At 42.7% G+C, this 17282-nt stretch overlaps 1 protein-coding gene across 1 annotated transcript in view; it reads right to left on the bottom strand.

Moving 5' to 3' along the window:
* The window catches only part of LAMA3 (laminin subunit alpha 3), a 407718-nt gene that overhangs the window by 78088 nt on the left and 312348 nt on the right, over positions 1 to 17282 (bottom strand). The window contains 9 exon segments of the mRNA XM_030188133.1: positions 1555 to 1719; positions 3936 to 4047; positions 4143 to 4253; positions 9482 to 9540; positions 9543 to 9632; positions 10506 to 10556; positions 12813 to 12853; positions 12855 to 12917; positions 15830 to 15910. Coding sequence (XP_030043993.1) covers positions 1555 to 1719; positions 3936 to 4047; positions 4143 to 4253; positions 9482 to 9540; positions 9543 to 9632; positions 10506 to 10556; positions 12813 to 12853; positions 12855 to 12917; positions 15830 to 15910 — 773 coding nt within the window.

The following is a 17282-nucleotide window of genomic DNA, read 5'->3' as shown; positions in this document are numbered from 1 at the left end:
GGAATGGGATCAGAGGAACAGGTGGTACATTTTGAGGAAGAAAGGAGAAGTGTAGTTTCCTCAATAGTAACTTCAGGAAAGGAGGAAAGGGAATGAGGGGAAGGAGAGAGAGGGGAACGGACTAGTGGAGGGAGAGCTGGTGAGGTAGAGAAAGCAAGGTTTATCTTTTGAACCTTGTTGTGAAAGAATTCAGCAAGGGTCTGAGGAGATAATGAAGGGGGAGTTGGGGGAGGGGGCACCTTGAGGAGAGAGTTCAATGTGGTGAAGAGAAGTCGAGGATTAGAGCCAAGAGAGTTGGTCAGTTGGATATAATAATCCTGTTTGGCACGTAAAAGAGCAGATTGGAAGGAGGTCAGCATGAACTTAAAGTGTAAGAAATCAGCAAGGGCCCGAGATTTCCGCCAGAGGCGTTCGGCGGAGCGGGTACAGGAACGTAGGTAGCGGATATTAGAAGTCAGCCAAGGTTGGGGTTTTGTACGCCTTACAGGGCGGGTCATCAAAGGTGCAAGAGTGTCTAAGGCAGAGGATAGAGTATTGTTGTAAGAGGAAACAGCCTCGTTGACAGACGTGGATGGTGCCACAGTAGAGAGGAGGTTTGAAACATGGGAGGATAGAGATGAAGGGTCAATGTCGTGAAGATTCCTAGATAAATTAGATAGGATAGGACGGGACTGGGAGGGAGGAGATTTAAGTGTGAAAGTTATAAGATGGTGATCAGAGAGGGGAAGATCGGAGGCAAGGAAACTAGAGGGTGAACAGTTGGAGGAGAAGATGAGATCAAGACAGTGACCATTTTGATGAGTGGGGGAGGTGGAGCATAGTTGGAGATTAAAGGACGACGTTAAAGCGAGTAACTTGGAAATATAAGAGTTGGAAGGATCATTAGCAGGAATATTAAGTCACCAAGGATGAGAGAGGGGGAGGAAGGATCATGGAAGAAGGCAAGCCAGGCATCAAAGTCACTGAGAAAGGATGAAAGGGACTTATCAGGGGGACGATAAATGACCGCTATTCGAAGAGGCAGAGGAGAGAAAAGGCGGATAGAGTGGACTTCAAAGGAGGAAAAACAGTGAGATTGAGGTGGAAGAAGGGGTTGAAATCTGGAGGAGGGAGAGAGAAGTAGTCCAACACCGCCCCCACGGCCAGCAGGGCGAGGAGTATGTGAAAATAGATAACCGCCATGGCACAGGGCTGCGACTGAAGCAGAGTCATCAGGGCAGAGCCAGGTTTCTGTTATGGCGAGCAGATGGAGGTGACGCGAGATAAAGAGGTCCTGGATATAGGGGAGTTTGTTACAGATAGAGCGGGCATTCCATAGGGCGCAAGAGAAGGGCAGAGAAGAGGAGGGGAGTAGAGGAATAGAGATGAGGTTAGAGAGGTCACGGTGAGATCTGTAAAGTTTGGATAATAGTTGGTGAGGAGGGCCAGGATTGGGATTGATGTCACCATCTAGCATAAGGTATGCTTCTCATAATCACTGATATAAGTCTATGTCAAGTTCCTCCCTAGGTCAGAGTCTATGAAATGTACACCCTAGAAACAGTCAACTCTTACATGCTCTAGCCTCCTCTCGCTCCAGCTCCGCGTCTTTTTGCTGTTTGTCAAACTTGAGGTTTCGCATCTCTCTTATCATCCGTTCTGCTTCTGCCATCTTTTTTAAAATCTCATCAGGGAGAAAAGTGCTGCCGCTTGTAGTACCTGTCATCTCCTCCATTAGAACTAGAAGAAAACAATATTTATTTCTTTCATTTTCCCTGATGATCTGGGAAATGATGCCTCCTTTGAGGCCATCATTTTTATACCATCTTACTAAAAACCATGTGGAAATGTTCTTCCCTCCTTCCATAAATAGAGTATAGCATATATTTTACATCAGTAAATATAATACCACATTGCAGATCATACATTTACAGATGACATTGGGCTTTCATTGTCATAATTCAAGAAACTCCTAGGGCATGTATCACAAACCTTTAATACACAGTATGTCATGTTAGTGCCTACCAAACATTCTTTCTAAATATGGGAGATATTTAATACTCAGGGTATGTTAGAATCCCTTAATGTACATTCTGTATATTATAGCTTATCTGATAGTCTATGTATATAATAAAGAACATAACATAAGATCATAAGAATAGCCATACTGGGTCAGACCAATGGTCCATCTAGCCCAGTATCCTGTTTTCCAACAGTGGCCAATCCAGGTCACAAGTACCTGGCAAACACAATTAGTATGTATGAAGGAATAGGGGAAACAAGAAATACTACCCCCTCCCCCCAAAAGTATATATTTATGGAAAAGGGGGGAGGCAGTAGCAAGTGGCAGTACACACACAAATGTAACAACTAATCTCAGTTTCCAAAAAGCACCGAAATACGAGGAAGCATCAGATAAAATTATAACAGGCTATGGGATCTCTTATAGCCCCAGCTATTTCTGGTCCAAGCTCCTTTCTAATTCATCATTCATGTGCCACCAAGTAAAAGGTGCTCAATTCATATTTTTACATTTTTACTTTATCCATGACTTTATCCATGAATAAAATTTTGAACAGTCATGGATAAAGTAAAAATGTAAAAAAAAATTGAATTGTTCACCGTTTATTTGGTTACACATGATTGATCAATTGAAAAGGAGCTTGGACCTGAAATAACTGGGGCTATAAGAGATCCCATAGCCTGTTATAATTTTATCTGATGCTTCCTCATATTTTGGTGCTTTTTGGAAACTCATATTAGTTGTTATATTTTTGTGTGTACTGCCACTTACTGCCTCCCCTTTTTCCATTTATAGAAACTCAAATAAAAGCAACATTCCATGCTACCAATCCTGGGGCCAGCAATAGCTTCCCCATGTCCAACTCAATAGCAGTATATGGAATTTTCCTCCAGGAACTTTTCCAAACATTTTAAACCCAGATATGCTAACTGCTGTAACCACAAACTCTGGCAATGAGTTCCAGAGCTTAACTATTCATTGAGTGAAAACATTTTTTCTCCTACTCATTTTAAAAGTATTTCCATGTAACTTCATTGAGTGTCCCCTCTTCTTTGTACTTTTTGAGAGAGTAAAAAATTCACTTCTACTAGTTCTACACCACTCAGGACTTTGTAGACCTCAATCATATCCCCCCTCAGCCGTCTCTTTTCCAAGCTGAAGAGCCCTAACCTCTTAAGTCTTTCCTCATATGAGAGGAGTTCCATCTCCTTTATCATTTGGGTAACATTAGGGTAAACTCTTAGAGCTTACATTTAGCACAGATTTGCTGACTTGGTGGTCAGAGCACTGCCCTTCTAAGGAAATCCCATGTTCATTAGGGGCTTCAGTTCCCAAGAAGGACCATCTTCCACTCACTGCTCCGACTTTACCATAGCTGTCAGACCTGTAGCTGTTTTTATGTTCTTGTTTTGTGGTTTTATTATCATGTATGTTCTTTGGTAACCCACCCTGAGATTCACGTGATATAAATGAACAAAATAGTTTTAATTTGTTATTTGTGTTATGAATTTATGTAAGCATTTCTGTAACCTGCTTTGAAATAAAGTGTGATATGAATGCATGAAATAAATAAATATATATTAAATAAATCCATTAAAATATGGAGCAAACTCCTTCACTGTGTCTAGGGAATGATAAGTTGTGTTCCATTTAATACCCCTAATTGTTTTGAAAAGCTGGTTCCTATGATCTCAGCCAAAAAGGCAGAAATCTTACCTTTTTCCTAAGGGCCCCTCAGTTTATTCTCAAAATCCTAATTTGCTCAGCGGGAAAGGGCAATGGGAAATGCATGGCACAGATATATATGGCAGAATTTCCTTTCCGTCCCCTTTTCACTACCTTGCCTCATAGACAAAAAGTACTGCATAGGATTTAAAAAGTGATAGAACATGTGAAAATGGAAAAAGAAAAATAACGTTTCAGAAATCCTTACCACGAATATTCTTTACCAGAACTTCTATCCTCAAAATCTGATTCCTAGCATTTTCGTTAGTCTGAATGGCTTTACTGTGCAATGCCTGAGCTTTTCTGGAATTCATTTCAGCCTAGGGAGAAGATATAAACATTTTAAAATGAAGTTTAGCACATCAGATTCACAAGGAAATGGTTTCAAATAACTTGCCCTGAAGACCTCACCTACCTTTTGTTGGAGTGCATTTATGTCCTGGTTAAGATTGATCAAGTCGGTCTCAAACTCATTCATCTTTGAGTTTTGACTGGAAATCGTTATACGGTATCGATCCAGCTGTGGCTGAAAGCAGAACAAAGCAATCCATGAACTTATCACATTCTGGTAAAGTAACCGTAAAACTGAATGGATTCGAGGAGCCTCAGCAGGAAGGAAAGGGTTAAGAATTTGAGGGAAATTATATTCCAGTGCATTCCTGTTTAGGCACCTACAGGGTTTCTCAAGCCAGTCCTGGGGACACACCTAGCCAGTCAGGTTTTCAGAATATCCACAATGAATATGCATGAGATAGATTTGCATGCAATGGAGAAACTAAATGCAAATTTATCTCAGGCATATACATTGTGGATATCCTGAAAACCAGACTAAGGACTGGGTTGAGAACCTCTGCTATAAAAGAAAGCTTGCCTCTCAGGGGCAGACTGACAGTGATCTGGGTCCCCAAGCAAGCAGTAAAGGTCACTGGTTCCCCCCCCCGGGTCTTTCTGGCCCCCCTAGTACACTATCCCATCCCAGATTTCAACTAACAAACCATGGCAGTACCTGTTAGTGTTCCAATCCTCTCCGCACTCTGCCGTGGGCAGTCCAGACAGAAGGAAATGGCCACGGAGATAGCCACGCCCACACAAGCACTCTGCATAGCTTGGCAAGTATTTCCCTCTGACGCATACTTGGGGGCAGGACTGACCAAAAAGTATTCTCTGTGACCATTTTCTTCTTTCTGGGCCGCCCACGGCAGATTAAGGAGGGGATTGGGACACTGACAGGTACTGCTATGGTTTGCTGTAGGGGGCTCAGTGCCTTTGATCACGTGAGAGAGAGGCACTGGGTCTCCTACAGCTCCTGGACCCTTGAGCATTGCCCAGTTGCCCATATAGTCGGTTCACCCCAGATGCTTCTACTTTCCTTTATAGAATACTGCGTAACCGGGTATACAGTATACATATGTATGCAGTTAGGCATAAGCCTGGTGTGAATTTTCATGCCTTTATGCCAGAGATACACATAGAACATTCTATATGTGACACAGAGAAGTGTGAGTTCCACCCACACTCTGCCCAGACTGGGGGGTAATTTTCTATAGGTCACCTAATTGGCCACCAGGATGATGATCACCGAGTGTGAATTCTATATCAGCAACTGCACCTGTATTTGTCATTATAGAATACTAACATAAGTCCAAAGTTATGCGCTTGACTTTACATGTAACACTTATTCTAGCTAAATGGCTGGTGTAAATGCTTGCGCTTAACTGTAGGCAGTTAGCCACATAACTGGCAGTATTTTGTAACTCGCTTGTAAGTGCTGGACACGTCCTGCCCATGACCCTCCCAGGTCCACACCCCCTTGCAGCTGTGCACTATAGAAACTGTGCACAGATTTTGTAGACTACTGACTAAGGGCATTTACTTGTGTAACTGCTAATTAGTGCCCATGAACACCAATTATAGCTAGTAATTGGTTGTTAAAGCCAATTGGCATTTAATTGTTTAATGATATTACATGCGTATCTGACCTTATTCCACAATTTGGGTGTTTAGATTAGTAGAATGAGGGGGACTCTGTCTGGGTATATGTCCACCTGTCAAATACATGCTAAGTAAGATATGTGCGTATTTACAGAATAATGCAAATGTGGAATTTTGGCATTTATGTGTGTATGTGCCATTGTTAAGAATTGATTTGAAATGAATTGAATTATTCTAGTCACTTTGCAACTATTTGGCCTGCAAATTTTAGTACTTTTATAGAAATACCCTCAAGGAGGTCATTTTATAAAAGATTTTTCATCTGGCTATGCCACCACGTGCGCAAAAGATCTCTCTTGAAATTACCCCCATGTACAAGTACATACTATGCCAAGTAGGCCGGTACTGGGACACGACCATGTGTGGACGTGTCTGGGAGAGAAGTTTGAGCCCAGGCACAAACCTCCAAAATCTATAAAAGTTGCTAAAAATTGCATGCCCACACTTAGGTGCGTGCCTAATTTGCACACGTAATTTAATTGAATAACAAGCACCGATAACTGAGATTTTAACAAGCGATTATTGGTGCTAATTGGATTTAATTAAAATTTACACACAAAACTTTATGTACAGGTCCAAAAAGGAGGCACAGCCATGGACAGATCAGGGGCATTCCTTTCATTTATGCAAGTTGTTATAGAATAAATGGGATCTGCGCCTAATTTAGATGTGGGGATTTACACCATCATTTCACTGGTGCAAATGGTTGCACCTAAATTCAGTTGTGGTTCCCAGTGCAAAGCGCTATTCTATAAATGGCACCAAACTTTAAGCAGTAGACAAAAATGGGAAGTGGGAGAAGGCTTGAGAAAGACCAGGGACACGAGATGTTCATCAAAAATCAGAACACTTTATTGCCGACACATGCAAATACTTGCAAGGCCCAACATGACATCATATATCGGCACCAGGAGCCATAAATTGTTGCATCATAAACACTGTGAACTCAAGATATTGTTTTGAAGAATAAAACTGGTCTTTAGACAGACCTTTTTTTTTTTTGTTACATTTTGTACCCTGCACTTTCCCACTCATGGCAGGCTCAATGTGGCAGGCAATGGAGGGTTAAGTGACTTGCCCAGAGTCACAAGGAGCTGCCTGTGCTGGGACTCAAACTCAGTTCCTCAGGACCAAAGTCCACCACCCTAACCACTAGGCCACTCCTTTTCGGATTGCAAAGTGCTTGTTGCAAAAAGTGCAGTGTAAAAATTGTGGTTATGTTTTAAGTGGGATTTCTTTTGGTTCTCCTTTTCCCATCAAACTTTAAGCGCCATTTATACAATAGCACTAAGAGCTATTTTTTTGGCACTGATTTTTTTCGGTGCCATTTATTGAATTTCATCCAATATGTGTAGGTTATAAAATATATGTCTATGTATATACATTAAGTCCAAAGGGGAACAGGAAAGTAACCTCTATGAGGGTCCAAAAAAACCAAAGGAGCAAAGGATAAACCACTGACTTCCACACGGGGAATGTCATCAAAAGTGTTCTTTATTAAGGCACCAGAAGAGACCGACACATTCGACGACACTCCCTGTGTGGAAGTCAGTGGTTTATCCTCTATTCTTTTGGTTTCTACGTATGCATATTTCCATCTGCTCATGAGCTGGAGTAAATTTATGTGGCTGCATGTTAGCTGCCATTTTGTTGTACTGGCATTTTATGATTCAACATTTTTATTGATGATACATGTTATCACATCAACAGCCGGGGGCACACACAGTGTTGCCCCAGGACATCCAATCCAACAATACCATTACAACATCCAACATCCATCATCAAACTTTTTATTAATTCCTCCCATTCTCCCTCCCACCCATCCTACAGCTCTTCCACCCGGACCTTATGTTCTTATGGTCCCGGTGGAATCTCTCCCTTCTTCCCCTTCAATGGTTACTGCTACTTATAAACCCCCCCCGCTTGCCCATCCCTTCACCCATCCCGACCCCTTTTCTTTGTTAACACAGGGTGTGACACCTTTACTTGCTCATCCAAATTATAATAAAGAGAAACGAACTTAAACAACAGGATCTAAGGCCCTTATGGTCTTTAAACCAGTGTATATGCATCCGCCTGTGCCCCCTCCACACTATAATATGAGGGGAAGATCTGTTTATCACTTGCCTTCTTGAACCTCTTATTCATGGTCAGCCCCTTCCTCCCCCAAACCACATGTTCAATGTGCAATGTAATGTAATGTCAATATTAATAGTTTAATAAATAACTCCTTCCTCTAGGTGTCAAGGTCTCCCACATTGGTTCCCATTGTGCTCTGAACCTCTGCCCCTATCTCTCGGATACCGCACCGGTCAATTCGCATTTGCTTAAGCATTTGACCCCTCCATATCTGCAGGGGAGGTTCTTCCGCATCTCTCCAGAACTGCAAAATCGAGTTAATGCCATAATATATTCCAATGCACAAGAACGCTTTGAGTCCCACCGGAGGAGTTGTTGTATATCTAAAGTTATTGAATAATATTAGTGGATCTCTAATAAAAGTGCAGTTCCACATCCTATCTATCTTCTGCCCCACCCTTGACCAAATCTTTTAACGTGCTTACAGCTCCAGAACATATGCCCCTGTACTGGCATTTTAAAAGACACATAGGTGGAAGCATTCAAGGTTCATTCTTTTGAACTTCACTTGAGAACAGTGAAGTCTATCATAGATGACAGCACAAACAGAGTAGTCACTTTAAGGGTACTTTTATACAGGTTGCCCAGTTGAGGCCACGTAGGGGCCAACTTTTGGCTTATTTTATAAAGACACTTGGGCATCTAGGCTTTGAAAATTACGTTCAAAGAGACTGCTCTGGATGCAAATAAATCTGTTTTAGTGTTTGTGCTCTCAGGATTTTCCAATGAATTTCAAAAGATTTCAAAATCTTGGATACTTTTAGAAATGCTAGAAAATGCAGTAAATAGGCAATATACTTATTTTCCAACTTTTCCCATCATGTCAGATCGAAAATAAAACAAGTGGGAAGTGGAGGTGTTCTAAATGAATTAGCATTCAGTCAGCTGTATATTTAAAACATTTATCATGACAAATTAATTTATAGCCTTTCCAACACAACAGTAACCATCAATAACATTCCAAACATGTATTGAATATTTCACCTACCCCTGCCAAGATTATGATATGGTCTGCCATCCTTATGAGGAACTATTCCACCCTTCCTTGGAGAGGGTCATTACCTTTTATTGACTAAGGGGAACTTTTTCTAAGCTGTACTAGCCATTTTAGCTTACACTAAAAATAAGCTGGTGCAGCGTTTAGCACACCTTAGTAAAAGACTCCTTAAACCTTCCAAAATTCATCAGGGATGATATAAGTTTGTCAAATTCCATAATTTCTTTCCACTCATCCACAGTAGGACTATCATTTGTTTTCACTGTGTAGCAATCCCAAGTCTAGCCATTAAGAGTAGCTGCAGGACTAGCTTAACTCTTTCCCTTGGAAGACCAGAAAATGGATACAGCCTGGTTAAGTTCTACATTGAGGTCTGTACTTCCTTAAAATCTTTGTATCTTCTCACTCTCCCATTACATTGAGAAAGATCCCTCCCTGCTACATCTCTTCCAAGATTTGGCATCCTTAAATCTATCCATCCTATATATTATTTGGGGCTATGACATAGAGCCTATAGATGACAATGATAAAAATTGGATCTACCTGCAGTTAGTAACCAGCGGATTTTTTCTTTTTGGGGCTTTTTAAAATAAAGTGTGCACCCCAGATATTCTTAAGCTAATTACCTTTAGGTCACCGATACGTGTCTCCAAATATTTTAATTGACCTAATGCGTGGGAGCTGTAGTAGCACTCTGAAGTTGAGACTTAATCAGTTGGAGCTCGTTACTCATTATGCCCAAATCCTTCAGCAAAGTGTTTACACAACTATCGCAACCTGTAGGCAAAATACAATAAATAAAGAGAAAAAGTTAATATTTCCTTTACACAGAACACCATGTGAGAAAGCTTAGAAAGCCATCTAATTACTGGAAATAAAAGCATTTCGAAAAATGGTAGCCTGGCAAATGCTTTTAGGTGAGCTATATCAAATCTGTTTAAAATAGGGATGTGTACAGGCAATAACATTTTTAATTTATTTTTTAAACTTTTTCTCTCATTCTTTCACTTGTTCAGGTTGTTTTCATCTAATACATGTTAGAATTTTTCAACACATACACATTGACCTCCACATTTATAAATGGTGCACAAAGTGTGTGTGCAAATTTAGGCAGCACCCAATTTGCAGGTGCAATTTAATTGAATAATGAGCCATTAGCACTGATAATTTGGCCCCTAACAATCAATTATTGGTGATATTTGGCGTCAATCTAAATTTACACATGCATATTTATGTGCCCAAATCTGTGCATAATTTTACACATGGTTGCAAAAAGGGGTCGTGGCCATGGGTCGTGGGGTGGATCAGGGGCATTCCTGCATTTATGTGCAGTTATAGAATACGGGGGATCTGTGCCTAATTTCGCATGAGGATTTACATCAGGATCCATTACTGTAAATGCTCGCAGCTAAAGGTAGTCGCAGATCCAGCTGCCTAACTTTTTCAGTGTCGATCTTTCGGTACCATTATAGAATTGGGATTGTACCATATGTTAATTTTATAGGTTAACGTGTTTCAAATTGATTTGTGGTGCACTAAATTTTTAAAGGAGTGCAGGGTCTTAATTATTTGGAAAACCCAATCAAATCTGCAAGTTTTCCTTAATAAGAGCCTGTCTAGAAATCAGCCCTAAGTGATATTAGTACTCACGATCACAATCCTCATCAGTGTCCACATCTTTTGGCTCTTCGTTGAAACATTCTGGAATCAGAAACAAACAGAAAATCGTGTCACCAAAGCCGTACCTTTCTCTAGCCATTTAGTGATGTCAGCACAGGATGGGGTACATTTTCTACAGGGCACCTATGGCAATGGATTCTTATCGGTCTGTATGAATCCAGCTGACTTTCAAGCCTACAGTATAAGTGATTCACTGTGCTCAACTATCAGCTTGTTACATAGCTAAATGTATGTCTATTCACTTACAAGGTATGAAATACATATTAGTGGCATGCCTACTGCGTGTGTACTATTTAAAAAAATTAAATGTGTGTGCATGCTTTCCAAGCAAATCTCCAAAACACCTCTTTTGTTTCACCTGGAAACTTCTCCTGCTTCTTTTGTCTTCCAGATCACTTGGGACCATCAGCTTTCATTCACAATCACCTCTGTACTATATAACCTCGCAACTAAATTAACCTATGTGGTGCTAGCCCTCAGCTGGAAACTCCTTCCAAGACCCCGTAACCAAAACTTCAGAATCAGGTGAATGGAAAACTTGAGCCAGGAATCCAACCCAGGTCCCTTGATAATATGGCAATCTGCAGCACTGCTACTGAGCCACTAGTCTGAAATGTCTCATACCAATGCAACCAAACATTTGTGCATCCTTTCAGGAGGCTGACATGTACCTCCTTATTGTAGAAGTGTAGATCCTGACAGATCATTTGAAATTGTAGACAAGAAAACATGCAACTTCTCCCTAAGTCAGTTAAAAAAAAGTTTTTGTCTTTTTCTTCCTTCTCCTCCTCCATCTTTGAACCTTGCCCTCTGTGGCTTCCCTGGGCTGTGGTAGCCATTTTGTTTCTACCTCAGGCCTCTGCAGCAGACCGAAGCCAACTGGCCCCAACAGAGGGGAAACCTAAGCTTGTCTTGTCTGTGTCTATGTAGGAACTCAGATAACATAGACGCTGCTTAATTGTTAAAATATGATAAATTATAAATACAGAATGGCAGAAACATCAAGGTTTATAGAATAGCACTTTTTCAGCACCATATATAGAATCCAGCCCTAAATGCTATGCACTCCCCTGACCTGCCCATGCCCCTTCCAGGTCCACGTGCCGTTGCAGCTGCTATGGATTTTGAGTGCATAATTTGCAGAATCTAGACTAACTGCTAATAGTGCCAGTTACCATACTTGGTTGTTAACACCAAATTATATTAAGTTATGCATATAACTGACACTATTGTATAACTCAATTGTGTAAGTTTATAGAATTAGGGGGAATATGTGCTGCTGTTAGTAAATGACCCTTCAAGCGCACTGTTCTCTCTGAGCTGAGCAGGAGTTCTCCAACTACAGTCCTGCCAGTGTGGGGAGCTGTTTCACTACCACATTTTCAATAGTGAGGGCCAGGCAAGCTCTGCTGGGCTCCAGGTGACCTGCCTGTCTCTAGCGATTGAAAACATAATATTAAAAGACCACCCCCTACCGGCAGAAATGCAGTTGGAGGACTCCCGCACAGCTTAGAGGGAACAGTGCTTCAGCATCTTGCTTCTTATGTCAGCTGTGGTTGGAATTAAGAACAGTAAGGATGAAATCAGACTGGAAGCTTGTGTCTTTTCTCCCACAGAAGTCCTATTATGCTGTGTGCCTGAAAAGTACTGCCGCTTTAGTATATGCAGTGAAAGACAAGCCCAGGGCTTTTTTGTGGGGGTACTTGGGGGTTTATCGTTTATTCATTTTACTATACCATCTCAAATTGTAGTTACAAGACAAAAACGGTTTTACATATTAATATAGAAATAGTACTGAGTACTGGCACCTTTTCCATTGTCTGCTAAAATTGACCCAAGGACCCCAAGTTTTAATGAAAGAGCTCAGTCTCTACACACCAATTCTGCCTTGTCATAGGTTCTGTGACTGGTTGCAGGGGGCCTCAGTGATCACACACCCACCCCTGATGGGTGGCCTGGCATTTGAGTACCGGCACCTTTTTGCTAGAAAAGATGCCACTGGACAAGCCAGTTACAAGACAAAAACGGTTTACATATTAATATAGAAATAGTACTGAGTAACTGGCACCTTTTCCATTGTCTGCTAAAATTGACCCAAGGACCCCAAGTTTTAATGAAGAGCTCAGTCTCTACACACCAATTCTGCCTTGTCATAGGTTCTGTGGACTGGTTTGCAGGGGGCCTCAGTGATCACCACCCACCCCTGATGGGTGGCCTGGCATTTGAGTACCGGCACCTTTTTTGCTAGAAAAGATGCACTGGACAAGCCATACCTACCTCCGGTCAGTGGTCACAGCTGACGGGCTCGCCATTCTGACACAATTGCATGGCTTGCAGCTGCTGCCGAATTTCAGGGGATTTCCATAATACCCGGGTGCACACCTATACGCCGCCAAGACAAATAAGCAGCTGAAGTCACACAAAATGCTTTTCATTTAGGAGTGGATGGCTCCCAAGGGTGAATACTAGGTGGAAAAATCAAATAACTGCTGCTATAAAAACAAACATTTGGGAAATATTCAGTATTAAAAAAACCTTTGTAATTCTCGAGATCAGTCCCTTTGTATTCTAAATTATGCCACCAATAAACTCCTATGAGGAAATTGCTTTGCAATAGCATGAGGTCATCTACTACTACCACTTATTATTTTGATAACACTCTTAGACACATGGGGCTCCTTTTGCAAAGCTGCGGTACTGATTCCCACTTGGTAAATGCAAAGAAAGCCCATAGGAATTGAATGGGCTTTGTTGCATTTACTGGAAACCAGTACCGCAGCGCAGCTTGTAAAAGGAACCCATGCAGCACTGTACAAGACACACCAAAAACAGTCCCTGATGATCAGAGCTTACAGTGTAGATAAGACAAACACACAGGTCAGAAAAGGGACTTTGGGAATTTCATTTATTATACAGAAAGGTTAAAAGCAACAAAGATATGATGAAAGAACAGTTGTTAATATTAAAAAGTAGCCTCAAAAAGGTGATTTTCTTTTTTGGAAGACAGGAAGCATCACGCACTGACTCAGGAAGTTTATTCCAAGGGTGTAGCACAAGATGACAAGCACGGAGTCAGGAATTACAATGGAAGAAAAAAAAAGCAGATAAGAATGACTTTCCTCATGAAAGAGATCATGAAGAGAGGAGTAGTGGAAGATAAGAGAGGAGAGGTAATGAGGAGGTACAGCATGAATGTGGCATCACTGTCCATCCTATGGCTTTGAAACAACCGCTAGGATGGGTTGCAATGCACCACCCCAAAGCACCTTTAAAACCCACTTCCTAACTGTCCCTTTCTGGGTGCTCCCTGGATCTACATTTCTTTTTTCTTGTGAAAGAGGACTCTAATAATGTGGTTTGATGCTTTATAGTCAATTTATGATGTTACATTGGAATAATATGTTGAATAAAGATTTCTGTTTCAAAATGGCTTCTTTTGTTTGGATGCAAGTCAACTCTTGGCATTTGACCCTTAGTGCCAAATACTAGTAAAAAAGGCCCATTTCTCAAAAAAAATGAAACGGGCGCTAGCAAGGCTATCTTGTAATGGTGATTATGTTTTTAAGGCTCTCATCAAAGCGATTTCTCCTCTCTCCCCTGCCCTCTCCTCCATGTGCAGCGATTCTCCTCTGCCCTGCCGTCCCCTCCGTGTCCCACGATTCTGGCCTCTACCCTCCATTTCCAGCGATCCTCCTCTACCCCTGCCGTCCCCTCCATGTCCCGCGATTCTGGCCTCCCCTCCGTGTCCAGCGATTCTCCTCTGCCATGCCCCCCTCTCTGTGTCTTGCAATTCTGCCCTCCACTCCATGTCCAGCGATTCTCCTCTGCCCTGCCCTCCCATCCGTGTCCTGCGATTCTCCCCTCGCCTCCCATCCCCTCCATGTCCAGCGATTCTCCTCTGCCCCGCCCTCCCATCCGTGTCCCGCGATTCTCTCCTCTCCTCCCATCCCCTCCATGTCCATCGATTCTCCTCTGCCCTGCCCTCCCCTCCCCTCGATGTCCCGCGATTCTGTCCTCCCCTCCATGTCTAGTGATTGCCCTTGCCCTGCCCTCCATCCGTGTTCTGCGATTCTCCCCCCCTCAATGTCCCCGCGATTCTCCCCATGCCTCCCATCCCCTACATGTCCCATGATTCTCCCCTCGCCTCCCATCCCATCTATGTCCATCGATTCTCCTCTGCCCTGCCCTCCCCTCGATGTCCGGTGATTCTGTCCTCCCCTCCATGTCCAGCGATTGCCCTGTGCCCTGCCTTCCCATCCATGTCCCACAATTCTGCCCTCCCCAGCGATTCTCCTCTGCCCTGCCCTCCCATCTGTGTCCCGCGATTCTCTCCTCTCCTCCCATCCATGTCCATCGATTCTCCTCTGCCTGCCCTCACCGTCACCTTGATGTCCCACGATTCTGTCCTCCCCGTCATGTCCTGCGATTGTCCTGTGCCCTGCCCTCCCATCTGTGTTCAGCGACTCTGCCCTCCTCAGCGATTCTCCTCTGCCCTGCCCTCCCATCCAGCGTTCCCTGCTGGCAGGTTGGGCTCGCGCCCCTCCCCTCCAGCGTTTTGTTGCCTTCACTTGCTCACTTGCTTGCGTTCATAACATCCTGATGTCAGCTCACCTCCAGCGTTCCCTTCCCTCTCACTGTTCCGCCCTCCTCGAACGTCATTTTGTCTTACGTGAGGGCGGAACAGTGAGAGGGAAGGGAACGCTGGAGGTGAGCTGACATCAGGATGTTACGAACCCAGCCAGCCAGCCAGCCAGCCATAGAATGTTGACAGTACAAATTATTATATTAGATATTTGCAATGAAATGGAAGTTGGTACTTGATCATGTCAAATGTGGCAAAAACATATTGGCACCCATATTATTTACCCCTGTATTCCTCATGATGGTTTAAATAAATAACTTTTATGACATTTTTTAATCATACTAGTGTGACTACTAACAAAAACTGTTATTATGCTTAAACATACTCATATGATGTTCTGCCCATTAGCTCCCCCCCCCCCCCCCCCCCACGAAATAAGTGACTAATTAAACAGAATGCAGAACAGGAAGAAGGACAAAACCTCTCTATATAAACAGTTCTGTAAATGCACGAATGCCTCTCAAATGCATATGTAGTATCGCATCATACCTTATGCTATGAGCTTATCTTGCTGAGCAGACTGGATGAACTATACAGGTCTTTATTTACTGTCATTTACTATGTTACAATCTGTTACTATGCTGTGGTAGCATGCTGTGAGCTCTCTAATGATTCTTATGCTCCGAAGCTACAAAGAAGACCGGGCACTCACCTTTCACAAGTGACTCCAGTATAGCCTGGTTTACAGAAACACTGCATGTGTCTGCCAGTCCCAATACACCCTGTGGCAAAACTGAAAAACAAGAAAACACAAGAGAACACAAAGATTGCCATGAAAAAAAAGTGTACTCAACGCGTGAGCAGGCCGATATTCAAAAGCAGTTAGGCAGTCAGAAGCAGGGCCGTATGCACTTATATAAAACAGGTTTCTAAAGAGGGTGGAGGGGTAGGGCTGTTATCATTCCTGAATAACTGTGTCTATATATTGCTGCCACTTGTTCATGGCTTGCATCTACTGACTGACTGCATTAATAAAGATTTAAACATAAAACAGGTTTCTAGAATCATTCCCAGTAGGGCTGAAATGGTCCCACACAGTCATATCTGCTTAGAGGCAGGTGCAACTTTGTGTGGGTATGTGCATATTTTATAAGATATACCCATTTCCCACCGCTTTGTCCCTGCCACTCTCAAACTATGTCCTGGAGAATGCCTGGATGTAGTCAGCATAAAAGTACATGTATTCTTGTAGGCACATATACTTGTATGTTCATCTGTAAAATTTTAAAAGCATTTATGCATTTTACATATGGAAAATGTACATTCCTCCCATTAAGACTAGACCCAAATCAGGTTCTGTGTTCTGGGAACCTGAGAAGCTAGTCCACTGAGGGTGCTGACAGCTCTGGATGGATTTTGGCAAAAACAACTTGATAAAATTGTGTGAAAAGAACAGTTAGAGTTGGGTGGTCCTCTCCTTCTCTAGAATCTGGCTATGGTGCTATGGTAGACTTAGCCTACTTCCTGCCTGTGTAAAATATAAGCAAAACAAGGCATGTTCCAATAACTGTTCTTATGAGTTAAGAATTTTAGATGGAAAGGGAAAAATATATTTCCCTTACACAAGCCAAATTTCTACTAAGTAGTGAAAGAATATCTCTGTCCTATCGCACTACAAAGCTCCTAGACGAAGGGATTTTCCTCATGATTTCCACCAGGGGCAAAGCCAGACCTCAACATTTGGGGGGTCTGGTGCCCAAAGTAGGGGGGCACAGTTTGGCCCGCCTCTCTGCCATAACCCCCCGCCCCTCCACAACCTCACATACCTTGGCTGGTGGGGGTCCCCAACTCCCGCCAGCTGAAGCCTTTCTCCAGCACTGCTCTCTGTACATTGCCTGCCCTGCTTCCCCTCACGTTGCGTGCATGCTCGGTTTTAGTTTACAAGCGGCTCACCAAGTCTTTTCTAGAGCGTGGTACAAAGGTAGAGAATCTGCCAAGGCCCACCTAGACTAGGGAAGCCTGACTGAATGCCCTCCTTATAACGCTTGTGTTTAGTGTCCTATCCATAATAAATTTCCACACATCAGGGGGCCCAAAGGGTATCCTGACTGGGGTATTTTTTTGGTTCCTGAATACGTGCACATGTGCATGCAATTCAGAAAGAT

This window comes from Microcaecilia unicolor, chromosome 1, assembly GCF_901765095.1.
Source record: "Microcaecilia unicolor chromosome 1, aMicUni1.1, whole genome shotgun sequence".
Lineage (NCBI taxonomy): Eukaryota > Metazoa > Chordata > Amphibia > Gymnophiona > Siphonopidae > Microcaecilia > Microcaecilia unicolor.
The sequence above is the reverse complement of the archived record's forward strand: the minus strand, read 5'-3'. Positions and strand labels throughout refer to the sequence as shown.